General features: G+C 39.1%; 1 protein-coding gene and 2 long non-coding RNA genes across 3 annotated transcripts in view; 1 reads left to right on the top strand and 2 right to left on the bottom strand.

Moving 5' to 3' along the window:
• LOC103509493 (hexokinase type 2-like) overlaps nt 1–23,549 on the bottom strand; it is a 53,800-nt gene that overhangs the window by 7,044 nt on the left and 23,207 nt on the right. Inside the window, exons 2-6 of the mRNA XM_026823702.1 lie at nt 5,566–5,728; nt 4,168–4,399; nt 3,223–3,259; nt 2,749–3,038; nt 424–579 (exon numbers count right to left, since the gene is read on the bottom strand). Of these exons, the coding sequence (XP_026679503.1) occupies nt 424–579; nt 2,749–3,038; nt 3,223–3,259; nt 4,168–4,399; nt 5,566–5,728 (878 nt within the window). The remainder of the gene's footprint in view (nt 1–423; nt 580–2,748; nt 3,039–3,222; nt 3,260–4,167; nt 4,400–5,565; nt 5,729–23,549) is intronic.
• On the top strand, nt 9,093–14,563 carry LOC113467551. The gene is made up of 2 exons (XR_003391593.1): nt 9,093–9,457; nt 14,156–14,563. It is a non-coding gene; the product is annotated as an uncharacterized LOC113467551 (long non-coding RNA).
• On the bottom strand, nt 13,853–14,877 carry LOC113467567. Its single transcript, XR_003391605.1, has 2 exons — nt 14,549–14,877; nt 13,853–14,409 (listed from the first exon to the last, which is right to left on the bottom strand). It is a non-coding gene; the product is annotated as an uncharacterized LOC113467567 (long non-coding RNA).

Here is a 23,549-nt window from a genome sequence, read left to right as displayed (position 1 = left end):
CGTGACGTCAAAGTTCACGATTTACCGGTATTTTTTTAATCGATTTATCTCGGGATCTAGAAGTCGTAGAAGAAAAAAGAAAATTCCGTTGGTCCTCATTTTTCGTGCTCTATGACTTTGAAACATCACCCAAGTAAGCGCAACTGATCTATTGTTTCTACTTTATGTTTTTTTTTTTTACTTGAGCGTATGCCGTGACGTCAAAGTTTACGATTTACCGGTATTTTTTAAATCGATTTATCTCGGGATCTAGAAGTCGTAGAAGAAAAAGCAAAATTCCGTTGGTCCTCATTTTTCCTGCTCCATGGCTTTGAAACATCACCCAAGTAAGCGCAACTGATCTATTGTGTCCGCTATTTTGAATTTGTATCCACCATTTTGTACTAATTGTGTCTTTTTTTTTACTCGACCTATTGTACTCACCTCTCGATTTCGCTGACATATTTGGTGAGGAAAGCCTCCCTGGTGAACAGCTGATCCGAACCTTGCCCGTTGAACAGGAGACCTTGTTTGGTGAACTTCTGTAGAGCCAGCCTGACTATCTCACCCATGTACATGCCGCTGATCATCTTCTCGAACCTGCAAAACCAGACAACGTAACAAAAGTCCGTTGATAAAATAATGAATGACACCGTCGGAAATACCTCCAATAACTTCGGTTAGATTTTGTAATAGGGACATTGCTAGGAAAAGAATCACTGTGCAACAAGGGAGTTCCAAAGTTTCAGAACCCTGCCACCATCTTTTGGACTTTGAAAAACTGTAGTTCAAAAAATTAGAAGAAAAAAAATTGCCGATTAACTCGACAATTTTACTTTTCAAAATGACCTAATAGTCAACTCCGAGCATTTGAAAACAATTTTGGTTTGAGCCAGCCTAGTTTGCTTTTTGCTTGGAACGACGGTTGGGTTCAAATTAAAAACACTTCGGGACTTCGGTGTCTCAAAATAGGAAAGGAAAAACGTATGATTGAACTTTAACAAACCTAGGTATTTAGCTTTTAAATTAGATTGATTAGATCAATCGAGGTTTTTGAACTGAACTACTGAACTCGACAAAATAGACAGTCAGACGGTCAGACCAGTCATTTATTTTTTTTGTAGCCAAAACCAAATGTCAGCCCAATGCAATCACCCTAGCTAGAGCTGATTGTCCAAAGCGATAACCCTAGCAAGGGCTGATTGAGAGGCCGACCCCCGTCTGTACACGGAAAAAGACGAGGAAGAAGTCGATTGTTAAAAAAAAGCGGCATAAAGGGATTTGAAAGGAGCGACCATATACCTATATTAAAAAAGGTTTAATAAAACTCATCATTTATCAACCAACTACAGATTGACTTTTGGGTAAGGGTCTTAATTTGAATCGCTCCCAGGAAGAAGAACCTGTGTTGTTTTTGCTACAAATTCATATGGACCCTTCTCCCTGGAAACGTTCTTCCAAGGAGGTTGAAAGTGAGTGGAGGTTAAGCCGAAAAGATACGAATAACTGAAGCCGTGCATTGATGACGTCATTAAAGGTTTCGTTTACACGATTTTTGGTTACCGCAAATGACGTAGTTGTGTTGTAGGTATACCTTATTCTAATTATTTTTTCTCCGTAAGTAGGTAGATGACGTAGTTGTGTTGTAGGTATACCTTATTCTAATTATTTTTTCTCCGTAAGTATGTAGTACCTACCTACCTTTCTAGTTACCTATTTTATTTCCAAGTTTTTTTTTTTTTTTCTGGAAATCTGTGTCTTCGTTTCTTAAATATGTATAAGACACTACCTATACCTAGTTACCTAGGTACTAACGAAACCCGTTTTCAAGAGTTAGGTAGGTAGGTACCTACCTACCTACCCTCTCCCTCTCGTAGATAAAGATCTCACTTCCGTTCAATAAGTTGGTATTAATTAGGTACCTATTTAGTATAGATAATTAACTACCCAAATATCAAAATAGGTACCTATCTGGTAGATAGATCGTAGGTGATAATATGAGAAAATCAGTGATTAAATTTGAGAATCAGCAAGACGACGGTTGAGTTCAAATTAAAAACACTTCGGGACTTCGGTGTCTCAAAATAGGAAAGGAAAAACGTATGATTGAACTTTAACAAACCGAGGTATTTAGCTTTTAATTAGATTGATTTAGATCAATCGAGGTGAGGTTTTTGAACTGAACTCGACAAAATAGACAGTCAGACCAGTCAGTCATTTATCTTCCTTATCCTTCATGGAATTTCGAGGTTATGTGGATTTCGATTGATAAAAACCATTGGAGGGGAAATGCGTCATCTGATAACTTCCCCTCTCCTCCTTCTTCCAAGGAGGTTGAAAGTGAGTGGAGGTTAAGCCGAAGAGATACAAATAACTGAAGCCGTGCATTGATGACGTCATTAAAGGTTCGTTTGCACGATTTTTGGTTACCGCAAATGACGTAGTTGTAGGTACCTTATTCTAATTATTTTTTCTCCGTAAGTAGGTAGTACCTACCTACCTACCTTTCTAGTTAGGTACCTACCTATTTTTTTTTTTTCCAAGTTTTTTTTTCTGGAAATCTGTGTCTTCGTATATCTGGTAGATAGATCGTAGGTGATAATAGGTATGAGAAAATCAGTGATTAAATTTGAGAATCAGCAAGATATAATTATGTAGGTGTCTAGTGAGTAGATAGTCAAGCCAAAACATAATCTAAAAATAATAATAATAATAATAATAATAATAATAATAATAATCTAAAATTTGAAGGACTTTCTCTATACTCACGTCTGTTTGCCCGGGTGTACGGACGCAGCGTCCACCTCTCTATCATACGGGGTGAGAATGAAATCCAGCGCCCCCCCATCTCCCATCGCCCCCCACTCCGTGTTAATGATGACGTACGGTTTGCCGGACTCGTTGTCGAACGTACCGACGTTGTCGCATCGCTCAACGTAACACGCGTTACATCCGGTGCCGCATATGATACCGACGCGACAGTTGCGGTTCTTCCAGGCGCACGACATCAGACAGCCGGTCGTGTCGTTCAGGATGGCGCACACCTCGATTTGGACGTCCTGTTGGAAGGAGGATGGATATACATATCTAATAATATTGTAGGTGTTACTACGATGCAGAAAAGAAGCGCTCTGCCTCTTATCAAGTCAACGACCTTAGCTAGTCACAGCACATTGTCTGGCCGAGGTCTCCTATGAGCAGACATAACTATGAACTGAGCAGACTAACCCACTACTTACCTACATAACAGTCTGGGTTCTTGGCAATAGGAAAGACCTTCCTCCACGAATGAAACACCTAACGACCATATTAGGGTGAATGTACCAGTAGTCGACTTTACACCAGTAGTCGATCACTCGGTCATGTTTAGTTAATTTTAAGCTATAAACGTATATCCTATTTAATTTCTGATAACATTTTTTGAATATTCGTGTTGTTTTGATACTACTGTAAAAAAAGGCGCCAAATTCAAATTTTTCTTCATTATAAAAAATCATTTTGAAAAAAAAAATTCGGTGTGTTTTTGGAATTTGCAGAGGGAGGACGTGTTTTGTGCAGTTTCAAGACACGATCTTGGCAAAGAGTTTTTTCTTGATTCCCGTTATGTAAAGTGTTCAAAGTGTGTGTAAAGTGAAAATATAAGGTGTGAACTTCATTTTAAACTTCACTTTTCATTGGTAAGTGTATTATTTAATCATTCATTAAGTAATTAATTATTGATCAACATTAAAAAAAGGTTTTTTCCACATTTTCAAAAGTCGATCACTTTTGATCATCATTATAACCAGTGGTTTCAATTCTCGACCGAACTTTGATTTGATCGAAACATGGTAATTCCATAAACGATCAGTCTGATCGACTACTAATACATGGTGTTTTTATATTCGATAATTTTGATCAAGATTTCGGACATAGTGATTTTATTGTCGGCCAATTTGATCGGGAATAGAAAAGTCATTGTTTTATTGTCAACCATGTAGATCCAGCAGCATAATAGGTCGGTATATCAATTTATTCAATTTTTCCCAAAGAATGTTGGTGAAAATAAGAATTCTGATTAAATTTACAAAAAAAAACAAAAATATTAAAAAAAATTTAGGTTTTTTTAAATTTTTTCCTCCCTATTCATCAAAAAAAAAATTTGTTTTTTTTTTTTTTTTTTTTTTTTTTTTTACATATTTTTAAAACTCCATCAAACCTCCACGGGCGCAAGAAAATAGACCCGCGGGCGCGGGGTTGCCGACCCCTGGTGTAGGTGATAGTCCTATTAAAATGCTTACCTGAGTTCCAGACCCAGTCATGATATCCTGAGGGATTGAGTAGACTTTGGACTCCATTTTGAAATGATTTTCTTCCAGGTAGATGATGAGGACTCTGAAGTTGGTACCACCCAGATCCAGCGCCAGGAATTTGCCTTTTTCTGTAAGGAAGACATCATTCATTTTACTATTAATGAATTTATTTAATTTTGACATCCTTTGTAAATTACTATTTTACTTAGGTTATTTATGAAAATGGATACTTACGGGTTGGTTATTTATCCCGACTCGGAGTTTCGTCTATACATTTTCAAGGGAGATGAGGACTCTGAAGTTGGTACCACCCAGATCCAGCGCCAGGAATTTGCCTTTTTCTGTAAGGAAGACATCATTCATTTTACTATTAGTGAATTTATTTAATTTTGACATCCTTTGCAAATACTATTTTACCTTAGGTTATTTATGAAAATGGATACTTACTAGTTGGTTATTTATCCCGACTCGGAGTTTCGTCTATTTCATAGACATTTTCAAGGGACAGAATCTCCTCTGTTTCTTTTCTTCTTTGCTGCCACTGGCCACTCCCATAACGTAGTTCTTCCAATTTTAAATCTTGTTTCCCTTGAAAATGTCTATGAAATAGACGAAACTCCGAGTCGGGATAAATAACCAACTCGTAAGTATCCATTTTCATAAATAACCTAAGTAAAATAGTATCATTCATTTTAGTTCAGAGATAGCTCCAGCCTAGTTAACTTGGCATACCTGCCTTCCAAGTGCTAGAGCATGGGTTCGATTCCCACCCGGGGTGAACTTTACCCTCAACTCCAAATTTATAGGTAAGATTCGTTCTCAGAACAGCTGGCTTTCTACTATCCTGTCCTTCTTCTCTCTGTTGTTAGAGTTCCCTTATCAAAAAGGAAATTTTCACATTTTAATGATGGTACCTGTACTCATCATCCACAAATACCTACCTCTTTTTTTGCCTTCAGGGTTTCAAATATTAATTTGATAAAACAATTCTCTCTGTTGTTAGAGTTCCCTTATCAAAAAGGAAATTTTCACATTTTAACGATGGTACCTGTACCCATCATCCACAAATACCTACTTCCTTTTTTTACCTTCAGGGTTTCAAATATTAATTTGATAAAACTAACCTTCTCTCTGTTGTTAGAGTTCCCTTATCAAAAAGGAAATTTTCACATTTTAACGATGGTACCTGTACCCATCATCCACAAATACCTACCTCCTTTTTTTACCTTCAGGGTTTCAAATATTAATTTGATAAAACTAACCACAAGGACATTCTCATCCACCCAACTCTTACCTTTGCCATTGGGTAGATCTTGGACATAGGTGGGGAAACATTTGACAACGGCTTCTTTGTTTGTGTTCTTGTCGAGTCCTTTGTTGATAGCAAGGAGGAGTTTGCTCATCACTTCCCGCAGCTGTTCATCGGAGAGAACCAGGTCTTTACAGTGCTCTCTGATCTGAAAACAAATAAAAATAGAATACAATTGTAGAATAACTAGTACTAGATAGGTGTAATTTGGATAAATGAGAAATTAATAGGTAATTCAGAAGAATGGCTTTGATTTTTTAGTGTTCAAAGACATAAGTATCAAGGTACCTATTCTTCTTTTTAACCTACTACATATTTTGAAATGCTCCAATAACTGTCACTAAATTGAACTGTTTGGTAGCTACAGTAAGAAAAAAAAAATAAGTTTTATTTATTTATTTTTTAGTGGGAAGTCTTTTTCTTCAGTGGACAGCTGTTTGAACTCTGGACATTTGTGTGTCTCCTGGCACACTTAATAGATGGCTAAGGACTTTGGAGATACACTGTAAGAAGCATTCCTATATCAAGTTTCACGAGGCTGTGTGGGCCCCGCAACATCCAGTCACGGAATCAATCATTTGCATGATACAAATTTCATGACCCCGCCAGGAATCGAACCCGGATCTCCCGCGTGCAAGGCGAGCGCAGTGATCACTACGCCATGGGAGCTGACGAGACAGGAGAAAAGAGAAGGGAATACCTACATTGGTAGGTAGATACAAGTTAGTAAGTTCCTATTGTAGATCTGTCTTACAAGTAGGTAACTATAGGTACCTCTACCTATAGATCTATTACCTACCTATTTTTCTCAGAACCGCAGAGCGCTGTCTATTCTAATCTAGGTAAGTACCTAGTGATAGTGATATTTTCTATTCCCCAAAAACACAATAGAATTATCAAACGAAGAAAGGATTGACAAGAGTGTTAACAGCAGAGGAAAACGTCATACCACAGGGCAACAACATTTCCCCCTCAAACCTTGACCTATACGGAAGAATTCCTCCTCCTTCCCCTCTCTCAGGGACTGTGAGGAGGGATTTATCGATTTTTATCCCTCCCTTTGTATCTTCTATTCTTCGTTCTTACTCCTTCCCTTCTCTCGACAAAGTCCCTCTCCCTCCCTTCCCCTCTAGTTCTTTGTATCTCTTTCCTCCCCTTCCGATTCTTCCTAACTCCCTTCTCTCCTCCTCCGATTCTTCCTAGCTCCCTTCTCTCCTCATATTCATCCTACCTACCTACCTCCCCCTTTCAGTTCCTCCTCCCTCTTTCCTCCACCCCCCTGAGGGGATCATGTGATCGAGTTTTTTTCCCTTTCTCTTTCCAACATTAGCGGCAGGAGAGAGAAGGATAGATGGTCAGGGGAAAAGGGAAATATTGTCAGAGGAGAAAGGGGCAGAGTGCTATGGGAGAAAGGGGGAGAGGGGATTTAGACTACGGGAGGGAAAAAATGTGTCCGATGAGTCAAAGGGAATTGAGGGAAAAAGGGAAAAGGAAATGGGAATAATAAACAAGGGAACGGCATGGTGCGGGGGGAGATGAAGTACCAAAACGGGGGGAAAAAGTGATTGTGTAATTTGATGATGGGAATTTTTTTTTTAGCCTTGTGAAGGTCGAATTTCATAACTTGCCGACCGGTGTTGGCGTTACAGCTTTACTGTGAAGGTGGAGTTGCATAATTTTTACTGAAGGTCGAATTTCATACTTTCGCTAGCCAGCCTTATTAGCTAGGCCGCTTCATACTTTCGCTAGCCAGCCTTGTTAGCTAGGCCGCTTCATACTTTCGCTAGCCAGCCTTGTTAGCTAGGCCGCTTCATACTTTCGCTAGCCAGCTTTGTTAGCTAGGCTGCTTCATACTTTCGCTAGTGTTATTATAGGGCCTATAATAACACTGGTCACTGCTCATATTGTGAAAGCTCTTTTTTTGCGTTTAACCTAACCCTATAATAACACTGGTCACTGCTCATTTGTGACAGCTCCTTTTAAAGCAACATTCCATTGACGTAACTTCTGAACAAGTACAGTTGAATTTTTAACGTCATCGATTGTATAGGTAGTGGTAGATAGGTACCCACATGATGAAAGCTGAAAAAATGCTGCGTACAGTTTTTTTTTGTCACCCTGTACTACATGTATACCTTCAAACTAGGATAAGTATATAAAGTACAAAGTTCTAGCTCAGGTAGCTTAGGGACGCAACTCGGATGATAAATTTCAGAAATGGGACCCAAATCGGACGGACGCAACTCGGATATCACAGTCGGGACTCAAGTCAGATCCCCCCATACTCTCAACTAAACAACTACTACTACGCAGTTACTAGACAAAGTTAAGGTAGGTAAGTATACCAGAGCCGAGATACTTGCGAAATTCCTACACTGGTCCCCAATCTAGGTCAGGGTCAATAGTTGGACGAAAGTAAGAATGTACTTGTCCATAGAGCAAACCTTCTCCACACCTGAGTCAGTTCAGTCAGTGGTAGACCCACCTCAGAAATAGAACTATAGTTGAGTTTTTCACAGTGAACATCAAGAATGACTTTTTTCTCAAGATAATTAGGTATACCTATGTATCTACGACTCCTAAAGACCTCGGCTGGGATTGAATATTGAACCCAAGTCCTCCTGATTACTAGGTGAGCATTTTGACCACTACACCGCCGAGGCAGGTACAACTTCACGTGAGCTCAAGGAGAGATGTACCTAGTTCAAAGTTTTCCCATAACATTGTAGGTAATTTCGTACAAATCCTAGAATCCTACAATGTTATGGGAAAACTTCAATTAAACTATTGTACATCTTTCTGACTCCCCATGAGCTCACGTGACGTGACGTGACGTGATGGTATTTCTACCTTAACACTCGGACCCATTCGGAACGAATAAAGAAAAACAAAATCTATTTTGCATGAAATTCCCAATAGGTCATCTACAGTACCACAAGCTTTCAGGGGTCAAGACGAGGCAGATTAGAGAAATGTGTATTAATAAACGCGAGGCGCCGCAATGCGTTGGCCCAAGTCCAATTCTTTCACACAGGCATCTAAATGTGATTTCGTATTCAAAATCTAATAACACCTGAACAATGCTCACTATATTGTGGTCTAAAGCCTATGGTACACAGTACCTATACTTACTTACTACACAGGCTATTTGTCTGTAATCACTACCCAGGCTCTGATTTGTCTGCAGACTTATCTTTCAACTTGGTTTAACAACATTGTCTTTTAACAAATCGTACGACAACTTTGTGCTGACCTCATGTCTGAAACTTGCCGTACAGACGAGCTGTCGAAAGACAAGGCTGTGAGACAAAGTTTTGATGGAAGCCTACACACAAAGCGTGTGTACCAGAATTAAACGGAGTTCGTTCTTATAATTCGAACCAAAGTTCTAACCAGCAGCGGCTGTGCGAAGAAGATTGAAGGAAGATTTTGTTGAGACAATTTCCACTCAATCAAAAACTCACTCTGTCAGTCACTCACTCACTCACTTTCTCAATCACTCCCTCACTCACCGTAACATTAGGAGGTGATGACCACCATTCTAAGCTGAACAGATTCCGAAGGCCCATGGTGGCAACCAACATTTCTACCTCTCTGATTCTTTACTTCTGAATATGAACAGTTATCTGTGGATAATCCTCATCAAAATCGGATGATAGTTTGAGGACGGTAGGTTAAGTTACTCAGCACTAAATGGATTAATCACGAAATTAATTAATCCAGGGTTAAACACGTGATAGATTAACCCGGGTTAGGTTTAGGTGAAGGAATCTGAATTCTTTAAATAATTAGGTATTATATGGTATGGTATTACGTATAAGTAACTTTTAATAGGTAGATATCCTGAGTGATCCCTTGGTAGTTTTTCTTTAACTAGGTTCGGCTTCTTTGTTTGTGTTCTTGTCGAGTCCTTTGTTGATAGCAAGGAGGAGTTTGCTCATCACTTCCCGCAGCTGTTCATCGGAGAGGACCAGGTCTTTACAGTGCTCTCTGATCTGAAAACAGAAATAAAAATAGAATACAATTGTAGAATACCTAGTACTAGATAGGTGTAATTTGGATAAATGAGAAATTAATAGGTAATTCAGAAGAATGGCTTTGATTTATTAGTGTTCAAAGACACAAGTACCAAGGTAGGTACCTATTCTTCTTTTAAACCTACTGCATATTTTGAAATGCTCCAATAACTGACGCTAAATTGAACTGTTTGGTAGCTAAAATAAGAAGAAAAAAGTTTTATTTATTTATTTTTCAGTGGGAAGTCTTTTTCTTCAGTGGACAGCTCTTTGAACTCTGGACATTTGTGTGTCTCCTGGCACACTTAATAGATGGCTAAGGACTTTAGAGATAGACAATGTTTTTCTTTCGGAGTAGTACCTAAGAGGAAAAGAGACAGAAGTAGGAGGAGGAAGAGAGACAGAGAGAGCGTCTGTACTCTATTGTGATTGGCTGATTGGACTAGCCGGCTCTCGTGACTGGGAAAGGAGAAAAGAGGAGGAAGAGAGGAAGAAACTCTCAATACTGAGAGAAGAAAGGGAAGAGGGGCAAGAGGAGGAAAAGGAGAAAGGACCTCAGATTCGAATTTTTCACAACTTTTTACGTAGGAATCGACCTTTTATTAATAATATTTTCCCAATTGCAACTGCTCCATTAGATTCTAATTAAAATCTAAATCGATCAAATCATGCATTGTTTGTGATATACTAGAGAGCTTCTTCACAACCTTCATGGGTTGTGAAGAAGCTCTCTAGTGTTATTTGTCGGCGGCGCAAAATACGTCGGCAATGTAAATCGATAAAGGTAGCTACTCAATTGTCCTCACGAGGCTAAGAGCACCCTGAACTTCAAGCACACAGCCAAAAAAAACTTTGACTCCTCCCGTGTGTAAACCATGTGTGATACCTATTCGGCCGCTCGGCCACGGAGAGATACTTAGAAGAGACCACGTACGTACTATTTTATTTTATTTTATTTTATTTATTTATTTTATTTTTTTACACACACAAACAGTGGCTAATAAATAATAGAGGTCGGGTTCGATGTCTGCCCAAGGCGAACTTAATTCTAGTGATATAAAATTTGTTCCAGGAACGTCTGGCTTTCCTTGCCTTTTCCCGTGTTCAGACGGGTTCGGCGTTTTTCATGCTGGTATCCTCCCTATTGTAAGTACCCCAGCCAGACGGACTGTTAGTACAAAAACATTAAATCCCTATCAAACTCACCCCTCTTCGTTCCAATGCCTCCTCTAGTAATCGCACCACATCTTCCCCCTGTACGCCCGAACAGGAGAAGCCCTTAGTCCACTGTGACAGGAGACCCTTAGTCAGTCCCACCTGGGTGAGGGGAAAGCTGAATGTAAACCCTAGGGGGAGACGCTCGCTGGCTACGTCGTTGTCTCTCATGAAATCCGCTAGACACTCGGCAATGTGATCAAACAACTGTGGAGGAAAGGGGGAAGAAATATTAATTAGATTTGACACCCATGGTGGAGCACACGGGAGACCCGGGTTCGATTCCCGGCGGGGCCAAAAAATTCACGCAAATGATTGATTCCGTGACCGGCTGTTGTAGGGCCCACTCAGCCTCGTGAGGAAAATGAGTTGCTATGTAATATGAATGTACATAGCGACCGGTGCCAGCATGGTAGGTAAAATATTGGATGTTGGGATTATTGAGATTTCATTAGAACGGCAATTAAAATTTGAATTTTCGACCTTTTAAAGTTACTTTTTCGGAGTTTTGACCTCATATTTGGATTTTTCACAACTTTTTACGTATAGGAATCGACCTTTTATTAATAATATTTTCCCAATTGCAACTCTTCCATTAGGTACCTATGGATTTACGACTCCTACAGACCTCGGCTGGGATTGAAACTATGCCCTCCTCCTTACCAGGGGCAGCTCAAGGGGAGTCAGAAACATGTACATATGTAGTTCAAAGTTTTCCCATAAAATTGTAGGTAATTTCGTACAAATCCTAGAATCCTACAATGTTATGGGAAAACTTCAATTAAACTATTATACATATTTCTGACTCCCCATGAGCTCACGTGACGTGACGTGACGTGATGACCTCAGATTTGGATTTTTCCCAACTTTTTACATAGGAATCGACCATTTAGGTATTTATAATTTTTACCCATTTGCAACTGCTCCATTCCTAGAATCCTACAATGTTATGGGAAAACTTCAATTAAACTATTGACTCCCCATGAGCTCACGTGACGTTACGTGATGTGATAGTATTTCTACCTTAACACTCGGACCCATTCGGAAGAATAAAGAAAAACAAAATCTATTTTGCATGAAATTCCCAATAGGTCATCTTCAGTACCACAAACTTTCAGGGGTCAAGACGAGGCAGATTAGAGAAATGTGTATTAATAAATGCGAGGCGATGCGTTGGCCCAGGTCCAAATCTTTCACACAGGCATCTAAATGTGATTTCGTATTCAAAATCTAATAACACCTGAACAATGCCCACTATGTTGTGGTCTAAAGCCTATGGTACACAGTACCTACTTACTGCTTTCCCTGTCGCGTATAATATCTCTAGTAGCGCGGTCAAACTTTCTTGACTTGGCGGGGCGGAGCGCTACCGCGCTCCTTAATTCAAAATTTAATAACACCTGAACAATGCCCATTATGTTGTGGTCTAAAGCCTATGGTACACAGTACCTACTTACTTACTACACAGGCTATTTGTCTGTAATCACTCCCCAGGCTCTGATTTGTCTGCAGACTTATCTTCCAACTTGGTTTAACAACATTGTCTTTTAACAAATCGTACGACAACTTTGTGCTGACAGCGCTGACCTCATGTCTGAAACTTGCCGTACAGACGAGCTGTCGAAAGACAAGGCTGTGAGACAAAGTTTTGATGGAAGCCTACAGACAAAGCGTGTGTACCAGATTTTAAACGGTGTTCGTTCTTAATTCGAACCAAAGTTCTAGCCAGCAGCGGCTGTGCGAAGAAGATTGAAGGAAGATTTTGTTGAGACCATTTTACTCACCGTAACATTAGGAGGTGATGACCACCATTCTAAGCTGAACAGATTCCGAAGGCCCATGGTGGCAACCAACATTTCTACCTCTCAGATGATTTGTACAGACGAGCTGTCGAAAGACAAGGCTGTGAGACAAAGTTTTGATGGAAGCCTACAGACAAAGCGTGTGTACCAGATTTTAAACGGAGTTCGTTCTTAGTTCGAACCAAAGTTCTAACCAGCAGCGGCTGTGCGAAGAAGATTGAAGGTAGATTTTGTTGAGACCATTTTACTCACCGTAACATTAGTAGGTGATGACCACCATTCTAAGCTGAACAGATTCCGAAGGCCCATGGTGGCAACCAACATTTCTACCTCTCAAATTAAGTAAGTAATTATTATTTAATTGATTCCCATCAAGGTAAGTGACATTGAACTTAGCTTTGATCTGTAAACAGGTAAACACTATGGTTCTTATCAAGCCTTATTGTAAGTGCTATTCATCAGTAGGTACATTCCTCAATGAGCTAAATTAGTTTTTATTGACTACAGAATACTATAGTACAAAATATTACAAATCATTGTTATCTGTAAGGAGTGTACAGCAACCTATGGAGACTACTGGAAGCACAATACAACCCTAAAATATTAAAAGCAAAGAAAACACGAGTCTTGGATAGCCTACACTAAGGCTGCATAATTTATTTCATTGTTGATCAATTAATTATTATGACTTGTACCTGATCATTTTTTCATTTAGGTACCTTCTTTGTGCACATATCAATCTTGTGAGTAAATAAAAAATAGGCAAGTACCTAGAGGGCTTTTAAGAAAAACTCTTATAAATTATTTATAGAAATTAGGTATATGCTTGCTTGTCCATCAATTAAAATAAAATGATACCTACATATTTTACATTTGTCATATAATTAGGTAACACAGAAATGACCTGTAGGCATATTCTGATGCAACCAATGCAGGAATTTCATTGCATAAGACTAAGTAGGTATCTTAGATGCACTGTGCATTGAGCTAGGAAAGCCATAACCAAGTCTAACCCGATTGAAAAGAAGGTAATACTTTTCTCCCTGCAGGGGATCAAATGCCTTGGGATTCAAGATGTAGGTACCTACATAAAATCCTTCAAAGGAGCTTGATAAATCATCCTCTCATGCACCATGCAGTTTGAGGTGTTAAACAGTTGAGCTCCAACATTGTCAACTTGTTGGTAAATATCACAGTTATCTGTGGATAATCCTCATCAAAATCGGATGATAGTTTGAGGACGGTAGGTTAAGTTACTCAGCACTAAATGGATTAATCACAGAGTTTGAGGACGGTAGGTTAAGTTACTCAGCACTAAATGGATTAATCTGAGGACGGTAGGTTAAGTTACTCAGCACTAAATGGATTAATCACGAAATTAATTAATCCAGGGTTAAACACGAGATAGATTAACCCGGGTTAGGTTTAGGTGAAGGAATCTGAATTCTTTAAATAATTATTATATGACTGTATGGTATTACGTATAAGTAACTTTTAGTAGGTAGATATCCTGAGTGAAGCCCTTGGTAGTTCTTTAACTAGGACCACTATGAATTAGTTCAGTAGGTAGGTAGTAGGTATTGATGGTTATATTCTGGTACCTACTTTTTTACGTCCAAGAGAAAAATTGAAAAAACAGTAGGAAAAACACCGAATTGAAAAATAAGGGAAAAAGAATACTGGATAACTATTAGTTAGTTGATAGTGGAGGTAGACAGCTTTTTCTATGTTCATTTATTTAAAAATAAGTGAGTAATAAATTGTTTTAGTACCAATTTTCTTATTTCAAAAGGTGGCTAAATAAAAAAAAAATATTAGGAACTTTAAAATGGTAGTTTGTAGTTTTTTGTGTAAGAGTTAACAACAGAACTAAAACGTTTTTGGCAAATTATCACGTGATTAGGGAGGAAAAATGAGGTTATTTTGTTTTCTTACTATTTTGAAAATAGTTAATTGACAAACGGCCAAACAGATCAGCAAAATTTGACACGAAAAGTCGTCTGCACAATGCGAGACGTTCAATTAGTCAAAAAACGGGAAATTTTTTCGAAAAATTGTGGCGAAAAAACACGTAGGTAATGTTACAACTGACGTAAATTTGTGCAATTTTTTTTTCTCGTGAAATTAATGTGTGTGTGGCGTGTAAACTTCAATTTGTTCAAAAGTGACGTAGTTTTCGTTTTTCCGCTGGAAAATTACTGTCGGCACTCGCGGTTCTGTTCTGAAACAATTGACTGAAAAAAAAAACACAGACAATGTTTTTCTTTCGGAGTAGTACCTAAGAGGAAAAGAGACAGAAGTAGGAGGAGGAAGAGAGACAGAGAGAGCGTCTGTACTCTGTTGTGATTGGCTGATTGGACTAGCCGGCTCTCGTGACTGGGAAAGGAGAAAGGAGGAGGAAGAGAGGAAGAAACTCTCAATACTGAGAGAAGAAAGGGAGGAGGGGCAAGAGGAGGAAAAGGAGATAACCATAGTATAGTTTGTTTGATTCAAAATTAACATAAGTCTTCAGAACAGAGATTGTTTAAACCGTGTTTTTCAGTAAATTATAATCGGTATTTTAACCATAAAAGGACCCAAATTAAAAACTCTCTCTACCTCTGATATTCAAACGAAAAGCAATCAATACTTCCCAGCTTTCCACCAAGCACTTAGGTCAACTTACGGTTGGAACTTTGGTGAATTGGCACTTCTGTTTCATAGTTCCGTTGATAAAATAATGAATGACACCGTCAGAAATACCTCCAATAACTTCGGTTAGATTTTGTAATAGGGACATTGCTTGGAAAAGAATCACTGATTCACCGACGGTTGGGTTCAAATTAAAAACACTTCGGGACTTCGGTGTCTCAAAATAGGAAAGGAAAAACGTATGATTGAACTTTAACAAACCTAGGTATTTAGCTTTTAAATTAGATTGATTAGATCAATCGAGGTTTTTGAACTGAACTCGACAAAATAGAGAATAGACAGTCAGACCAGTCAGTCATTTATCTTCAACTTCAAATCTTCATGGAATTTCGAGGTTATGTGGATTTCGATTGATAAAAACCATTGGAGGGGAAATGCGTCATCTGATAACTTCCCCTCTCCTCCTTCTTCCAAGGAGGTTGAAAGTGAGTGGAGGTTAAGCCGAAAAGATACGAATAACTGAAGCCGTGCATTGATGACGTCATTAAAGGTTCGTTTACACGATTTTTGGTTACCGCAAATGACGTAGTTGTGTTGTACCTTGTTCTAATTATTTTTTCTCCGTAAGTAGGTAGTACCTAGGTAGGTACCTACCTTTCTAGTTAGGTACCTATTTTTTTCCAAGTTTTTTTTTTTTTTCTGGAAATCCGTGTCTTCGTATATCTGGTAGGAAAGAAGAAGAAGAGGAGGAGGCGGAGGAAAAAGAGGGGAAGATGTTCTCGCTCCCAAGAGGAGAGGTGAAGGAAGAGAAAGGGGAGGAGGAATAGGAGAAATAGAAGGAGTAAGAAGAGGAAAAGGAGGAGGAAGAGGAGGAGGAGGAGGAGGACGGTTTTTCGTGGAAAAATGACGAAAAAGAAGGACGGTCTAATGACGTGAGAGTGAGAGAAAGGAGAGATAGAGATAGAGAGAGAGAGGGAGTGAGAGAGAGAGATACCTGGCAGACGGTTGACCTTCTTTGTTTTTATGACGTCACTATAATTTATTTATTTATTACCTATAATGACGTAGATACATCAACATGCCTTGGACACCCACCATTCATTCAGATGTTTTATTATTGCCGAATTATTATCAATATGATGTAATTATCTACCTACCTACATAACATTATTATATATAGGTATGTATTGTTAATATGATCTAATCTAGTCTATTGTCTGAAACATCAATAGGTATCAGTGGAGGCGCCTTTAATCCTTCCAATATACCAGCGTATTTCCGAAGCTGAATGATTGCATATCCAAGTACCTAGTTACATATTGTAGCTTTCAGTATAGTTAGGTACGCCGTACGCCTATCCATTCGGTGTCAGTCAGTTGAGTCAGTTACTCATCCAAGCTTACACCACACTCAACAGCGCTTAATTTTAGTGTTTCGTGAGGAGAGTGGGTTTTCCAGAATAGCGTCTTTTAGTGGATGTGCCCTAATATCTTGACTCCAGATTTTTACTTTCTATTTTCTGTATCTCTTTACTTCGATTTTTTTTTTTATTTCTTCATGGTCCAATTTCGTCAATCTAAACATTCTAAACTTTAGCTACCTAGATATTTATTCTTTGTTTCAGCTATTTTCCTCAATTACTTATTTTACTGTTTCCCCCCCATAAATTTAATAATACCTAACTTTATTGATTTTTCAAAATCCCAATTTTATGATTTTCAGATCATTCCCTTTCAGAATAATCAGCTAATCAGACTGTCCCTTCTTCCTTGTTTGAAATATTTTCACTACCTATAAATATCTCTTTCAATTTTTGGCCTGAAAATCATTTTTATTGATTTTCACATTCTTTTTCATTTTACGAGCTATGTCCCTCTACTAACGTGGTAAACCAGTTTGTCTGGTTCTAGATTAATTTCCTCATTGCACATAAATTCCAATAGGTAGCTATTTGACAGGTAAGTACCTACATGAGTAAGTATTAGGTATTTGATATTGTCTGGGAAGTATACATAAGATCAACTTTTCCTCGAAGTAATGTTCTTTTTCGAGAAGTTTAATGGAGGGAACAGTAACAACTGACTCAACTGAGGTCTTATCGTCCTGAAATCGAAGAGAGAGGACAGAAAGTCAGTCATTCCGAGAACGAACCTTTTCTGTTTATTACGATAAAGTTCGCCTCGCGCGGAAATCGAACCTGTGACCTTCTTATTCTTACATGAGGTTCGAATTTGTCTTCAGGCCATTCTGACTCTAAAAACTCTACAATTTTGTGGCAGGTTAGCAACTAAACCTATCGTACGATGGACGTATCTCAAGCTAAGGCGATCAACATATGGACGTATCTCAAGCTAAGTCGATCAAAAAATCTATCGACCATATAAGTACTGAAGTATTTATGAGTTACTCAGATGTACAACTTTGTACAGGAGTAATCACCTTGTGTTTTAGCCTGTGGAGTCCATTTGGAACATGTTTAGTTTTTTGATGAACGACATTCTTCATGGAGACTATTGGTTTAATATCAAGTTATCAAGACATGTACGTACCTAATGCCTCAAACAACTTATCAATAAATTTCGTAACTATTGCTTCGAGGTGGTTTGATATCACCAATTTTATTCTACCACCTGTTTAGGTGTAGGTACTTATACCTCCTACGATGCAGAAAAGAAGCGCTCTGCCTCTTATCAAGTCAACGACCTTAGCTAGTCACAGTACATTGTCTATGGCCGAGGTCTCCTATAAGCAGACATAACTATGAACTGAGCAGACTAATCCACTAGAGAAAGAAGAAGAGGAGGAGGCGGAGGAAAAAGAGGGGAAGATGTTCTCGCTCCCAAGAGGAGAGGTGAAGGAAGAGAAAGGGGAGGGGGAATAGGAGAAATAGAAGGAGTAAGAAGAGGAAATATACTTAACAGTCTGGGTTCTTGGCAATAGGAAAGACCTTCCTCCACGAATGAAACACCTAACGACCATATTATTTTGTCTGACCTCTAGAGACCTTTATCATTGCTTTTCGTAAGTTTAATTTGGAGGAAGAAGAAGACAAAGTCAGAAGATGATACATTGGTAGGTAGATACAAGTTAGTAAGTTCCTATTGTAGATCTGTCTTACAAGTAGGTAACTATAGGTACCTCTACCTAGATCTATCACCTACCTATTTTTTCTCAGAACCGCAGAACGCTGTCTATTCTAATCTACCTAGTGATAGTGATATTTTCTATTCCCCAAAAACACAATAGAATTATTCAAACGAAGAAAGGATTGACAAGAGTGTTAACAGCAGAGGAAAACCTCATATTACAGGGCAACAACATTTCCCCCTCAAACCTTGACCTATACGGAAAGAAATTCCCCTTCTTCCCCTCTCTCAGGGACTGTGAGGAGGGATTTATCGATTTTTATCCCTCCCTTTGTATAACTTTTCTCCTCCGTTCTTACCACTTCCCTTCTCTACTTCTCCCTACAAATTCCTCCTCCCTCCCTTCCTCTTTAGTTCTTTCTATCTCTTCCCTCCCCTTCCGATTCTTTCTTCCTAGCTCCCTCCCCTTCCGATTCTTTCTTCCTACCTCCCTTCCCCTTTCGGTTCCTTCTCCCTCTCCCCCCCTAAGGGGATCATGTGATCGAGTTTTTTTCCCTTTCTCTTTCCAACATTAGCGGCAGGAGAGAGAAGGATAGATGGTCAGGGGAAAAGGGAAATATTGTCAGAGGAGAAAGGGGCAGAGTGCTATGGGAGAAAGGGGGAGAGGGGATTGTTATGGGAAAGAGACTACGGGAGGGAAAAAATGTGTCCGATGAGTCAAAGGGAATTGAGGGAAAAAAGGAAAAGGAAATGGGAATAATAAACAAGGGAACGGCATGGTGCCGCGGGAGATGAAGTACCAAAACGGGGGGAAAAAGTTGTGTAATTTGATGATGGGAAATTTTCTTTCAGCCTTGTGAAGGTCGAATTTCATAACTTGCCGACCGGTGTTGGCGTTACAGCTTTACTGTGAAGGTGGAATTGCATAACAGTTTTACTGAATTTCGTAAATTTTACTGAAGGTCAGATTTCATACTTTCGCTAGATCGCGGGTTCGATTCCCGCCCGGGACGAACTTTATCCTAAACAGATAAGGTTCGTTCTAGGAACGGCTGGCTTTCTCCTATTCTGTCCTCCTCTATTCAATTTTGGCACAATAAAACCTCCCTTTTCACAGTGCCCTCTATCAAAACCCCAAAAAAAAAAAAAAAAAAAAAACCTTCAGCACTTTTTCGCCACATAGGTAACTTCACACTTATAGCATAGCTAAGTTCACGCGCAGTCTGGAGTCCTATATAACAGTCATATATATGAGTACAAAAGTTTCATAAATTCCATAAAGGTAAATAGACTATAGATAGGTAGGTATACTCGTATCAACAACTACTACTACGCAGTTACTAGACAAAGTTAAGGTAGGTAAGTATACCAGAGCCGAGATACTTGCGAAATTCCTACACTGGTCCCCAATGTAGGTCAGGGTCAATAGTTGGACGAAAGTAAGAATGTACTTGGTCAATAGTTGGACAAAAGTAAGAATGTACCATAGAGCAAAACGCAAAACCTCTCCACACCTGAGTCAGTTCAAGCGTGGTAGTCCTACCCCAGTCATTGATAGAACTATAGTAAGTTGAGTTTTCCACAGAGTGAACATCAATAATGACTTTTTTCCCAAGACGTAAGTATCCATTTTCATAAATAACCTAAGTAAAATAGTATCATTCATTTTAGTTCAGAGATAGCTCCAGCCTAGTTAACTTGGCATGCCTGCCTTCCAAGTGCTAGGGCATGGGTTCAATTCCCACCCGGGGTGAACTTTACCCTCAACTCGAAATTTATAGGTAAGAGTTCATTTGTCTGTTATATTTCGACGAATCTTAGACTGTGTTTTGGAGTAAAGTTATCTCCATGGAGTAATCTAGCCCCAGGTTACGGTAATAATTATTATTATTATATGTATTGTTAATATGATCTAATCTAGTTTAATGTCTGAAACATCAATATCAGTGGAGGCGCCTTTACTCCTTCCAATATAATAGCGTATTTCCGAAGCTGAATGATTGCATATCCACAAGTAGTTACATATATTGTAGCTTTCAGTATAGTTAGGTACGCCGTACGCCTATCCATTCGGTGTCAGTCAGTTGAGTCAGTTACTCATCCAAGCTTACACCACACTCAACAGCGCTTAATTTTAGTGTTTCGTAAGGAGAGTGGGTTTTCCAGAATAGCGTCTTTTAGTGGATGTGCCCTAATATCTTGACTCCAGGTTTTTACTTTCTATTTTAGGTACTTCGATTTTATTTTTCTTTATTTCTTCAATTTCATCAATCTAAACATTCTAAACTTTATGTAGATGTTTATTCTTTGTTTCAGCTATTTTCCTCAATTACTTATTTTACTGTTTTCCCCCCCATAAATACAATAATACCTAACTTTATTGATTTTTCAAAATCCCAATTTTATGATTTTCAGATCATTCCCTTTCAGAGTAATCAGCTAATCAGACTGTCCCTTCTTCCTTGTTTGAAATATTTTCACTACCTATAACTATACCTCTTTCAATTTTTGGGCTGAAAAATCATTTTTATTGATTTTCACATTCTTTTTCATTTTACGAGCTATGTCCCTCTACTAACGTGGTAAACCAGTTTGTCTGGTTCTAGATTAATTTCCTCATTGCACGTAAATTCCAATAGGTAGCTATTTGACAGGTAATTTTTTATAGGTAGCTATTTGACAGGTAATTTTTTGGCACAAGTATTAGGTATTTGATATTGTCTGGGTATGATTGATCAACTTTTCCTCGAATCAATTTTCTTTTTCGAGAGGTATGATAGAGTGAACTGTAACAATGGAGGTTTTACCTGAAATCGAAGAGAGAAGAAGGACAGGATAGGAGAATCGAAGAGAGAGGACAGAAAGTCAGTCGTTCCGAGAACGAACCTTTTCTGTTTATTACGATAAAGTTCGCCTCGCGCGGAAATCGAACCTGTGACCTTCTTATTCTTACATTAAGTTCGAATTTGTCTTCAGGCCATTCTGACTCTAAAAACTCTACAATTTTGTGGCAGGTTAGCAACCAAACCTATCGTACCTAAAATTTTCCAAGTCGCAGTTAAAAAAAATCAATTCAAATCAAAATATAAACAGTCCTATCAACGTTCAAATATTTGTAGAGCTTATCAGGTTCTATTCTGTTGATAACAAGTTGATGCATGGTGGTTCAATAAAGGCCTGTTTCCACTTGTGAGTTTCATCCCGCTTTTTCTTCTTCTGAATATCCTGTTGGCAGTGTTTTATGAGTGTTTCCATTACGCACGACACGATTTTTTTTTCCGAACGATAAGTGTGAACGGGCCTTTAAGGTGTTGAGTCAGTATGGCTGTTGAGTAAGTAATCATCATTAATGTGTTCATGAATTTGTTAATTAAATATTTTCCCCATTAGGTGTAATGCTTGATAAGATGGGTGGGCGAACGAGAATCTAGAATAGAATATACCTTATTTATCCTGCTCGAATGAGACTAAAAAGTCCCTTTACCCCAGCAGTCTAGAGGCAATTCAAAATATTAAGGTGTTTCCACACACATAGTCGACTATCCATCGATCGATGTGGTCTAACACGACCACACTGCCTCGACAAAAATTCACCTATTAAAGATGTGTCCTAACATAGTCAACAACAAAGGTCAACTAATATGTTTGGACACACCTTTACGAGTAGGTTATACATACACCCTATCGCCTATCCTATATCTTTCCCAGAACACCATTGATGTGAAGATTTGTCCGATTTATACTGGTTCCGGGGTAGAATAGTCTCTTATAAATATTTATTTCCCCCTTTTATTAATTTATTTAAAGGAAACAAGACTAAAAGTCGCATGTCGTTCACACTTCCTGACCTCCTACAGGCGCGACGTTATCGACCGATCTACCGACAAGTTTCCGATTTCCTGCCCGTGTGACATACCGTGGGCGCTGGGCACTGTGCCAGAGCATGTCTCGGACATACTACAGACATGCTTATCGTGCCCTGGAGCCATGGGGATTGATAGCCTTGCCGCCCCACTCCCACGCTAAGTACTAATTGATCTCGTTTCCTAGTGCAGTGTAGGTAGATGCCTGGGGCAAGTGCTCTTGTCTTTGGAGTACTTTAGAATCTTTAGATCAATGTGAGTATCAGATTGCAAGACGTTTATAAGAGAAGACTAATTGAGTACCTACCCGGTTCCTTGTAGGTATACTAGGGTAGTAGGGTATCCATTGCTTGCTATCACCTACCAGTCTTACCACCCACCTTGGTATCATAGTGGTCTAACGCTCACCTCGTGAGTTGGAAGACCCGGGGCCGACTCTCAATTGAAGCATCGAATTTTCCCCTCAGTTGTTTGAGAAGAGTTAAGTAGGTACTTGGTTCTTTTTAATAACTCACTCACTCACTCAATCAAAAACTCACTCTGTCAGTCACTCACTCACTCACTTTCTCAATCACTCCCTCACTCACTCACTCACTCACTCACTCACTTAGTCACTCAGTCAGTCAGTCACTCAGTCACTCACTCACTCAACCACCCAATCACTCACTCACTCTTTACTCTCATGCGAAAACCACCCTGTACCAAGTTCCGATACCATCACCTACGCGATCCTGAGGACATGTATCCGATCCTATTCGTTATAAATAGTCTCTAATAGCCTCTGCTCCGAGTCATTAGATCTAGTAACAGTTAATAAATAGTCATGCCAAGAATGTGCCAGTTGCCAGTCAGTAGAATGAATGCAAGCGCCTCCCTAGTATCTTGTTGTAAAGGACATTGCTATAAACCTCTTCAGAGACATGTCAGTCCGTGATTCTTGGCTCAGCCATCAAAGTTGCAGAGTTCTGGAAGAACACCATCTAACGTTCATGTGAGAAGCCTTGGACACGGGTAAGTTAGTAAGTAAGGCTCATCTGAGATGATGGTGCTCCAAGTGCCGAAGAGGAGCTGTTGATCTATTAGCCAAATCCTGACTCATCTGAGGTAAACGTGGGGACACCACAATTGCTGATCTATTAGCCACAAATTGGGCTTCCCATCTTTTTTAAGAAGAATCTACATATAATATAGGGGTACTCTGTGGGGAACTTTATCCAAAGACAAAAGTGACAACACGGTAGAAGGTTCGCGTCTGTGAAAAACTTCATCTGAAAGTAACTAGACGGTAGAAGGTTCCAAGGTTGGTATGATCTGTCACCAGTGTCAACTATCAGAGGATGGAAGATCTTCGTACTG

This window comes from Diaphorina citri, unplaced genomic scaffold, assembly GCF_000475195.1.
Source record: "Diaphorina citri unplaced genomic scaffold, Diaci psyllid genome assembly version 1.1 scaffold23, whole genome shotgun sequence".
NCBI classification, from domain to species: Eukaryota; Metazoa; Arthropoda; class Insecta; order Hemiptera; family Psyllidae; genus Diaphorina; species Diaphorina citri.
The sequence above is the reverse complement of the archived record's forward strand: the minus strand, read 5'-3'. Positions and strand labels throughout refer to the sequence as shown.